Source organism: Myotis brandtii, unplaced genomic scaffold, assembly GCF_000412655.1.
Source record: "Myotis brandtii unplaced genomic scaffold, ASM41265v1 scaffold200, whole genome shotgun sequence".
Classification (NCBI taxonomy): domain Eukaryota; kingdom Metazoa; phylum Chordata; class Mammalia; order Chiroptera; family Vespertilionidae; genus Myotis; species Myotis brandtii.
Window position 1 is genome coordinate 1,132,039 of NW_005357453.1, and position 11,527 is coordinate 1,143,565.

The 11,527-nt window shown below is 40.3% G+C and overlaps 1 protein-coding gene across 1 annotated transcript in view; it reads left to right on the plus strand.

Annotated features, from left to right (window-relative positions):
- Positions 1 to 11,527, plus strand: part of DCC (DCC netrin 1 receptor) — a 980,448-nt gene that overhangs the window by 366,311 nt on the left and 602,610 nt on the right. The window contains exon 2 of the mRNA XM_014538876.1: positions 8,930 to 9,250. Coding sequence (XP_014394362.1) covers positions 8,930 to 9,250 — 321 coding nt within the window. The remainder of the gene's footprint in view (positions 1 to 8,929; positions 9,251 to 11,527) is intronic.

The window sequence follows — 11,527 nt, forward strand, 5'->3', positions numbered from 1 at the left end:
AAAAATATTCTGGGTAACCTTTCTCAGTGCCCCAGTGCACAGCTCTGCACTTGTAACAAGGCATGCATCCCCCTGGGTTGAGGAAGATGCTGAAACACAGAGCGAGGAGAAAACCAGCTTACATTTTACCAAAATGAGAGTGGGGGAAGGCTCAAACCCAGGGCAGATGAAGCAGCACGTCGGAGTTTCTCTTTTAAGTGTTAATTTTGCATGAAGCCTGGGAAGTGATCATCTAGATGTCAGGCTGCCTTTGTTACCTGTTGAGCTGAAAAACAATCTCATTACAATCTGTCCAGTTTCACACAGCAAAACCAAGCTGGAGTTACAGGTTTAGCTCCTAGAGCTACAAAGGGGTGTGGAAGCTATTCCCCCATTCTAACTTGGCCCTTATCGTTTTCTCCTCCATTGGATTTAGCCAGAGGACACTCAGGCAGTTGCCTGGGGCACACATTTCTTGCCCTATAAAAACATCAGATCTCCTCTGAACACAGGGTGTTCAGAATGTCTGGTGGGGAGCCTCTGGGGAGCCGCACTAAGATTTCTGCGGGGGCAGTTGCTTTTTGAACTCCGCAGATGGTATTTCTATTTCTGAAGTCAGCTCCCTGTCTTGTAAAGGGAACAGAAAAAGAAGAATCGCTTTGTCGAGAACTTATCGGGTTCGGCATCTGTGGATATTTGGTGGTGTTGGTCCAGGTCAGCTCATGTCCTGACACTAAAATCACTTTTCCTGATTCAATCAGGGAAACTTCCCAAGAGTTCACTGTTCTCTGTGAGAGCTGAATGGAGTCGTATGAACTCATAACTATATGCTTACTTTTGCCAGGATCTGAAGGAAGGAAGCTGTTTCCTGGGGCATCAGGTTGCCATGGGAAATACGGAATGCCCAGTAAAACGTGAGTTTCCGGTAAACACCAAATAATGTTTTAGTCCAAGTATGTCCTATGCAATATTTATTTCATGTAACTATGTAGGACATGATTGTATTAAAACTTTATTTGTTGTTTATCTGAAATTAACATATAACTGACATCCTTAATTTTTATTTAATAAATCTGGCAACTGTAATGGGAGAGGAACTTGAACTGTCATTTAAAAATTTTCATCCAAATCTTCCCTACATTTTAATGATACTTAATAAATTCCCATAGTAAAACAAACCTATATTTCTTTCTGGAAAGTCTTCCTTGCATCATTTAAATTCAGGAAGAAATTCCACAAAACCTAATTCATTTTTTGATTTCTACTTATTAGTAATAAAAACTTGTCTTAAAGTGAAACAGCTTTAAAATATGTTCGTCTCTAGCAAGAGCTGGAATGCACACAGTCTTTTAAAGAGATGACCACACCTTCTGACAACTATTTTTACTATGTCTCTTATCAAAGTAGAAACACACACACACACTCTGATACTTCACAGAAGTCCCAGTGTTATTGGTTCTGGTGCTTTGGTGAGCTATACTTTCTTGCTCTGGTCTGGCTGAAGTTCAAGTCTTACTTTAAGATGAAGCACATAAAGTGCTATTATGGTTTTATCCACCTAAAGCCCAAACTGCACTGAAGGGCAAGTCAGCAGAATGAGTGTCTCAAGTGCCAGTATTTTAAGAGGCTACAATGGACCACAGAGCTAAAATGTAATGGAAGAAATGCAACCTGAGAAAGAATATTATATTAAAAAAAAACACACACACAAAAAAACCCCTGGCCTGGTGGGTGTGGCTCAGTTGGTTGGGTGTCCACCAGTGCACTGAAAGGTTGTTGGTTTGACTCCTGGTCAGGGCACATGCCCTGGGTTGCTGGCTCAATCCCGGTAGGGGGCGTGTAGGAGGCAGCAGATCAGTGTTCCACTCTCACATCAATGTTTCTCTCTCTCTAAAAATCAATTAAAAATCTTAGAAAAATAAAAGCACTATATTTACTGAAGCTTCTTTTGGGAGAGGACTGTGGCTATTATAGTTGATCAAAAGAAATCTTTTGATAGCTCCTTTGTGAGGAACCAAGAATATTCCTGGGAGCTTTCTAAACGTCCAATAGACTGGCATTTAATTTTGTTTAAAGGACAACTATTTGGGGGTCCAAGCAGAGTGCTGGTTACAGTAGAGGAAAAATGAGGTATTGTCAACAACAGGCCACTTTCTTGGCCCTTTCTCCACTTCAGCCTCTCAGAGAATATATAACAAATTACAATAATATATATGTAGAAATGGTGTTCCACTAGTTACCTTCCCGGATCATCTTCATTGTTAACATAAAAACATTCAAACCGGTAAAGAATTTTTGTGAGTTTATTGAGCCAAACTGTCCACAATTCCCAGGAAGCAAGAACCTCAATGAATGGGGAGACTGCTCCAGAGAATGGCAGTTTTTCACCTTGTTTTATACATTACCATCAAAGGAGGAGACATAAGTGGGTTACATGAAATCCATTGGTGATAGATTAGGGAGGCGAGAGAAAGCCAAAGTGGGGGGGGGACCTCTTGGATTGGATAAAAAGTAAATGATAGACACAGCCTTCTTTTACTTAGGTGGGCACAGGATAGTTAACAGTCAACAATTAACATGATAACAATAACAATGAAGGCATTTGTGGTCTCATCCTGGTGCCAGGGCATTTGGTTGTACCCTAAGGGGTCTGGCAAAAGGGAGGTTACAAATTACCCTGACATTTCAATGATCTGTTATCTTAGATGCAAAAAGGCATGAGCCTCGGTAAAGAGACCCAGGTTGATCTTTATCCAGGAAGATACTGGCCTAGCACATGACTACCCACCACAAACTGCTTTTTAATGAAAGGTTTTTAATTTTAGACCATTCTTTGTGGTTACTTTAGTTCTCTTGAGTTTGCAAGGCTGCTACACAGGCCTACCCTGAGTCAGCATCTGGCCCTTTTTGCATCCACACCAAACTTCATCTCCCTACTGAGAAGGAGAACTGAGCCATCTTTCACAAATTCCCCAATCTGGAACGTTAGAACGAGGTAGTCTGAAGAACGCAAGGGTCCTCATGATCTGGTTTAGGCCACCAGATGTTTTGGAACAGCTCTTCTCAAGCTTCAGTGAATGCCAGACTCCCCTGGAAGGCTAATTACAGCATTAATTAATTAAAGCTAATTAATTTTGTGGGACCCCACCTCCAGAGTTGCTGGTGAGTAGGTCTGAGGTGGGGCCTGAGACCGTGCCTTCCTAACAAGTTCCCAGGTAGCGTTGCTTTGCGCATCGGGGGACCATAGTTCGGAAATGACTGTTTCAGAATTTATATCCTGATGTCCTAAACCCAGCGAGGTTGGCATATAGTTAGGAGTTCTCTTCATTCATGTTGTTTGTGTTTTGTGTTTTTTAACATCCCACTTCATTGCAAAGCCTCACAAGCGTTATTGGCTTTTGCTGGGGCAGAAGTCCAGCGTTACAATGCACGTGTGATTGATGTTCGGTGAATTGAAAATGAATGCTATGCCATCATCCATAGAATAATTTAAATTTCCTTCAGTGGAGATCTCTTTATTTTATCACAAGATAAGCAGATACAGTAGCCTCTATTTCTAAGAAGAGATAATGATGGCAAAGTTTTCTGGGTTGTTCACAAGATTTGGGAATCATCAAAATCTCCCAGCAGCGCCAAGTGAAAGTTGGTGTAATTTGAAAGAGAGAAAATTATGCCTCGCAAGTTCGGTGGGGATTCGTATGACATTTTTTAATCTTAAAATCTTTGCAGGAACTTCCTTTTTACTTTCATGTTACTTTTCGTAAATTTCAGGTTTAGCTTTTATTGCTTTAACCAAAAGCTTTTACATTTTAGACTTGGAAAGGAATTTCTGACTCCGTGGGGCATTGTTTCTCACAATTTTTAACAATGTTTGATATTGTAGATAAAATGTCAGACCATAAAAAACCATCTAAGGTAGTCTGCCTCTGACTGGAAGGTCTTTGAAATTAACAAGAGAACCATAAGGAGAGCAAGCACAAAGGGAATTAAGCTTGCCGAAATATTTCTAACAGTTGTTTGATCATTTTGGTGAGTTTCTAAAATACATTAAATATATTTTCTGTCTCTGGGTAATTGATATAAACTTGGAATATCCCTGGCAATGTTATCTCTGATGTTTATGTCCGACAACACGAAAGCAAACACATGTTAGTATTTCTTCTTTGGGTCACCCTACAAGAGTAGGCCCTTCTCTGCATCTTCATTCAGGAAAGAGTGAAGGTTTTAGTAAGGTGGTACTTGCCTTTAAACTGCTGTCTTTCAAAAAAGAAGAAGAAAAAAATGAAGTGTCCTATTAGGATATGACACTTTATTTCTTTTTTTTTCAGATTGACACAGATTAAGAAAAGATACCAATTAGTCAAATGCATGTATAACTGTGTGCCTAAATACTGAAGATTTAGAAATCTTCCCAAGACAATGATTAGAGGGTGAGGGCACTGGAGACTCACTCATTCTAATCATGGACTCTGGTGTCAGACTCAGTTATGCAGGTTTCTTAGTGGATAGGATTTTGGTACTCTCGCGTATATTGCCCAGAATATACTACCTATGTCATTTTACAGCAGGCTCAAAGAAAAGGAATCTTTTCTTAATCTGTGTCAGTCTGGAAAAAAAATAATAAAGTGTCATATCATAATTGGACACTTTTCCTTTCTCTTATGAAGCAAGGCTGGGAAATGTTACTATTTGAGGGTTCAACAGAATGACCACTGGCATCTTAAAAATAAAACCAAAACAGAGCAAAACCAAAACTTCTCCCGAAGGCTTCTTCTGGATGAAATTCTCACCATTGTCATTCTAATGTCAAATCCTCTATAAAATTGTAAAGTAGCTCCATTTTGACCTTTCTAAAGCATTCTTCTATTGCTTTCCAAATTGTTTTTTTCACCCCCTTCCCAAGAGATCTCTACCTTCATCAACCCTACTAATGCCCAAATTCCAGCCACAGCTTTTTGGTCTACAAGCTTTACTTCTTTGTCATCTTCAGTTTTATCATCTCTTTCTCTGTTTGTACATTAAATTAGTGTAGTTGATTTCAGATTGGGTCTTGGATGAAACAATTTGATAAAATCATTTCATATTAAGATATGTATACTGATAGGCAAAATGCCTCCAAGGAAAACTCTAAATTGAAGTCAGTGCAATGTATTAGTGTTATAGAATTTACCAGGCGACAGAAGAACACACAGGAGTACTTGGAGACACAGGAAAAACCCATTTATTTTCAGATGTTTCACATGTACCGGTACAGGGGAGACTGTTTTTCTCCAAATCTGGAGAAAACTTTCCCTTTATACCCTTTGGTTTCTTTGTCCCCCCAAATATGGATCAGACTTCTGGACCTTTCATGGGCTTTGCAAAAAGCCCTGTGTGATGGGATGGGGGTTGTGAGACCACACCTTAAGGCCTGGCCTGGCGCCAGTGCTGATAACCCCGTCTGGTGGTTGTGTATTGTTCATGGTTTATGGCCTCTCTAAAATCAAATATGGATCAGACTTCTGGACCTTTCATGGGCTTTGCAAAAAGCCCTGTGTGATGGGATGGGGATTGTGAGACCACACCTTAAGGTCTGGCCTGGCACCAGTGCTGATAACCCCGTCTGGTGGTTGTGTATTGCTCATGGTTTATGGCCTCTCTAAAATGGGAGTAGTACTTAGGTAAACAGGTCTTGCAGGACCAGATACAGTGCGGCCTTGACTTATGAGTGTCCCGACTAACGAGTTTTTCGTGATACGAGCCATCTCTCGGCCGATTTTTTTGCTTTGAGTTGCAAGCTAAAATTTGGGTTATGAGCCAGCTTCAGATACCCCACCGCTAGTTGGCGCAGCGAACATCACAGTGAACGCCACAACATCAGCCCAGCATCACGTGTCTCACTCGTTCACTTTTTGATTTGACATACGAGTAATTTGAGTTACGAGCTCCGTCACGGAACGAATTAAACTCATAAGTCAAGGCCCCACTGTAACTAAAAAAGGGGCAGTGACTAGACTATAGACTAACAAGAATGTGCCTTAGGTTACTGGCACTGATTCAGATTGCTAACCCCCCAAAAATGTCTCATTTTCCCCATGATTAGTGGGATATTTTGGAAATACCTCAGCGAGGAGTGGAGACAGCTTGTGTCTAACATGGGCGGACTCTTTGAAAAGGGAACAATTGGAGGCATATCTGTTATTCCCCAACAGATTCTATTTGTTTGGGTCCATCTTTTCTAAGAACTAAGTAAGTAATGCTTGTCACTCAAAGCAGCGAGGTATCTTTATTCCAGAGCCATATTTTCAAGATGTAATTGTTGTAAGGAGTACACAGCTCATACTACCAGCCAACTGCAAGGGTAATTGTATTGAAGAAAAGTTAATCTTTACTTAACTTGCCTAAATTATGTGCTCATAGCACTGAAAACTGTCATAGCCTCCTTGTTTCAGATGGAGTGGAGTTTTTATTTGTGATAATGGGCACAGATGCTCGTTGCCATGCTGTCATAAACAGCTGTGTTAAATGTATGCCATGTTCTCTGACATAAATAAGGTGTTCAACATGAGCTCGTTGTTAAAGATATAGTCCCCAGGAAGAACAGAAGAGTAGTAAATGCTTTTCAATATAGTTGCCTGGTCTTGAATTTGAAATTTATGTCTACCTTATGAAGGCTACTTGTACAGAAGTTGCAGGTATTGCTCTAGTAAAATGCCTTGACATTCAATGACACTAGAACTTCTTTCTGTTTTCCTGTCTTTGGTGTATCTCAAGCTAGGCATTTACTACCTTGTTTCTCTTGTTATAAAGGAGATAGCATGTGGGCATGGGGGAGGCATTCACAGCAAACTCAGCCTGCATCTCAGTCAACTTAGAGCTGGGTTCATTTGATGGATGCCTTCAACCCAGCCTGGTTCTGACAAGTTTCCACACTGGATGCTGAATTTAGAATTCAGGGGCCTTATTTTATAGATGAAGGAACTGATATTATGAGGACTTAGAGGGTATATTTGGATCACAGATCTCTAAGTAATACATACAGGACCAAGTGCTAAACACTCAGTCTCCTAGTTTCCTACTTTTCACTAGAATGGACGGTAATACCTGGGTGAGCTACACTATCAGGGTCTGTGGGGAGGAGGAGCTTATCAGCCAGTGAGGGAGCCAGGTTGTATCTTTTGGGATATTTACCAATATCATTGATGGTAGACTTACATGTTCACTGTTATTTTACAATTGATGTTAATTTGACCAAAGTTTCAGCTGCTTTCTTTGGGGGAATGGCCTCGTTGGATGCAATGAGTGTATGGGGATGAATAATGCAGTTCACTGGGAAAGACTCAACAGAAGGAGTAAAATAACAGCTTTCATATATATGGTTTAGGAAACTTTTATGTGCAAGAGCATGTCATGGAGAAACAGTGAGAAGCTGTTTAGACTCGTCTTCACTGGAAAGTGCAGTATACAAAGCGAGGAGTACTTCTGTCCAATGGAACTAGTGTGGGTCAATCCCTTGTGGGAGTATTAATTATAAGCAGTTTAGGTGCCTGTCTTAAATGATAGAAAAATAAAAAGTTTATACAAAGCACGACAAAAATTGTTCCCATTATAGAAAAATTATGAAAACTGGTGACGTTGGATTGTTATTCTGGAAAAAAAGAAGACTAAAATATATTTTAGTGGGTATTTTTTAAATAAAATTAAATGCCTCTTCAAAAGTATAAAGGGCTCTTACAAAGAAATGTCTAGCTCCTCTGCATTTTCACACTAAGTGATTCAGGGGGGAAATGGAATTAAATAGAATCAAGAAAATTCAGTTAGAGTCTAAGAATGATTAAATATTGAAGACAAGCTACCAAGGGACACTGCAGAATCCCCTGCCTCCAGACATGGTTAAAAATGAAATGGAAAGTAATTTAACTGGAAGGACTTAGGTATACACATGTCTGAGCAAAGGGTGAGCCGAGTGACCCCCTGAAACACCCTCAAAGTCTGTGATTCACCAAACAAGCATTCTGCCAAATGCCATGCTGTCAGCCCGAAAAGAATATTCTTTAATTATACTTGTTCTACCCCCTCAGGATTCTTACATGACTTTCTCTTCCTCCTGTTGATTTCTTATGCACGCTTATGTTTATGGGGGGATTCCACCTAGAATCTTCACTTAGATTTTCTGGCTTTGAGCAACATTTGGCTAGAAATTAGGACACATCAGGGACTTGTGATTTAGGCAGTAGCTTTATTGACTTGTTTCTGCAGGTGGGATTACTTACCTGTTTTAAAACCCACCTGAGCTTTGTTCTAAATAACATTCCCCACTCTGTTCAGAGTCTTTTTGTTGTTGCTATAAATAAAACACCCTGTCTGAGTAGATTTTTTAAAACGAATGGATACTATAATCAGAATAAAGAGATAGGAATAGTATCCCAAATCTAAGCTACTGTACTACTATCCATTACCACTTTAAAATATCTAGATTCATTTGGAAAATTTTAGTTTATTCTGCCTAAATTTTCAAGTACTAACTGATATGTGATGATGCCATGCCTAGATTAGTATAAATTCTTAACTTTTCATATTATTACACTTTGGGCCAATTCTTTCATTAATTATGGCTACTTTAATTGGGTACTTTTTTTGCTTCTTTAATACCAAATCCTTGATTTCAAAGAGTTTTAGAAAGGAAAAGCAGGGAAGTTCTAGCCAGTTTGACTTAGTAGACAGAACATCGGCCCAGGGACTGAAGGGTCCCAGGTTCAATTCCTGGTCAAGGGTACCTACCTGGGCTGCAGGCTCAGTCCCTGGCGCTGGTTGGGGAGCATGCAGGAGGCAACCAATCCATGTGTCTCTCCCCCTCCCTTCCACTCTTTCTAAAAATCAATGGGAAAATATCCGTGGGTGATGATTAACAACAGCAACAAAAAAGGCAGGGCATGTAAATGAACTTCTTCCCCTGGTCTTCCTGCTCCAGGTTTCCAGATCAAGGCTTTCACGTCCCTGCACTTCCTGTCGGAACCTTCGGATGCCATCACCATGCGGGGAGGAAATGTCCTCCTGAACTGCTCCGCGGAGTCCGACCGAGGAGTCCCTGTCATCAAGTGGAAGAAAGACGGCATCCCCCTGGCCTTGGGGGTGGACGAAAGGAAGCAGCAACTTCCCAACGGGTCTCTGTTGATACAAAACGTACTGCACTCCAGGCACCATAAGCCAGACGAGGGCCTTTACCAATGCGAGGCATCTGTAGGCGACGCGGGGTCCATCACCAGTCGGACAGCAAAAGTCGCAGTCGCAGGTAATGGATTCTCCCTTCTCCTCTTCTTCCTCCATCTCTTCTCATTCCTTATTGCCGAGATAATAAAACAATCTTGGCAGAAACGGTGTATATTTTTAAGAAAAAGGAAAAAATGTAAAAACATGTACTTATTCCCGCATGGTCTTGCCCTTTTTTTTATTATTATTAATATAAATTAATTTGGGAAGCAGTAGAAGGATCTCTCCAATCAGTGTAGCTTTCTATGTTGTTTTTCCCAAAACAATTCCAGGCTCAAATTGACTTACTATTTATGTGTACCAGAGGACATTTTACTAATATAAAAATATTAGAAGAATAATTTTCCAATTAATTATGTTTTATGGCCTCACTACTGCTTAAATTTGGCAGATTTTCTGTTCTGTTGTTGTTTTTCCTTCAGAATTTTATTTTAATGATGATGGCTTCACCTACAACATATAGATTTCCAAATATAAAAACTTTCATTAGTGCTTCCAAATACCTTAATGCTTGGTAATGTGTTGACTCAATAACTGTGATTAGATGAACAGTATTTTTTTTTAAATTTTATTCTAGATATTTTAAAGTGGTGTTGACCCTGAAAAACAAACAAACAAAACCCAAAACTGAATGTTCTGGAATCTATGGATATTGGTACTTGTACTTCTGTCCCTCTTATTTTGGTTAGATGGCAGCTCATAATTATTTCTTTTGGCCTTTGCTGTGTTAGACCTACAGGAAAAAGAAAAATTGTTACTCACTTCTATAAAGATTTGGCTAAAAATTAAGCTTTGTTTAAAAAAAATTATATGAGGTATATAGCCAGGCAAATTAATCTTAGCTGAAATAAATTTAGGTCTTCAAATGGATAAACAGGTTTGAAGGGCCACTTTTAAACTTAATCTTTAGTTATCAGTAAAAAATTAAACCAATAGGCTGTTATTTGGTCATTTTTTGTGGGTTTCCTTTCCCAGGTCCCATTTAGTCTATAACCTGGAAGACATATGAGAATGAGGATTCATATTCAGCAATAACATGGACTAGGGCACTCAGGCAGGAACAGGCCTTCCCCATGCACTCTCCTAGTGAAGGTGTGATGAAGTTGAAATCTGAAGGCGGTGATTTTGTCAGGTATAAGAATCTAGATTTCATAGAATACAATCAGTCCATAAATCCAGCTTCATGCCACTCTTTGGTGGCTTCCTTTCCCCGTGAAGCACTCTCTTTCATATTCAGTTACTAGTAAACCAGATTGCACTTGGGTGAAGGTGATCTGGTGGGCAGGGTCCTCACCGAGGGACATAGTAGCTAACCATCCCCATTTAACCTGAACTGACCTGGATTTAGCACTTGAAGGTCCCATGCCTGAGAACCCCTTATACCAGGTCAACCTACCTAGTGATATCCCACCTGCTATAACAGGGACAGGCTGAAGCATGGGTGCATACATCCCCTTTACGCAGGAGACACAGAGGTGGCATCCTGACCATGGAAACTAAGGCTATCAGCCACCTGGGACCTTTGAGGGATCAATGTCTGAAATTTGATCGGTGAGCAGAAAGTGTGGAGGAGCCTGAGAGAGTCTATGTGAATTATGGTTGATTAAAAGGAACAAGTCCAGCAGTGCTGAGAATTAGAGAAAAGCTGCTCTCTTCCCGGAGTTTTCCAAATGCAGCGGGAAGGGTGCATCTGCTTTTCTCTCATTTGGGAATCCCGGGACTCTCAGATCCCACCCAGCAGTCACTCACAATGCTAAGGGGACCCTCCACGTTGAATGAATTGGACTGGCATTTCGATGCCCTATTCCAAAAGGCTGATGCGTCTGTGCTGTTGATGAAAAGGGCCTGATATGTTGTGGTTTCCGTTTTTGTGCAATCTAGATTTACCTTTAACGTGTTCTCTGTTTCAATGCTGAAATGAAGAACAATTTCTTCCCTGTGAGATATTAAAATAAAGTGGCTTCGGCTTTCATATTCTGTACAAGGATAGGCTGGCAGGTTCAGTCACTGAGTTACAATCTAATATTAGATTGTATCATTTCAAGGCAATAAGACTGTTCACGGTGTTTTAGACACTTACCGTGCTGTTTGGCAATACAGCATACATCAATGTTATGTCTGCCGAGCTTAAAATTGCCAAACTGCTGGAATGCACAAGGGGCATATATCTTCCTCATAATAAAGACCACGGGCTTGATTTAATCTCATTTTTAAAGCATTAGCAGTCAGTAAACCAGTCACCACTAAAAGGTGGCTGGAGGGGGGGGGGGGGGGGGAGGAAAAAAAAAAAAAAACCGTT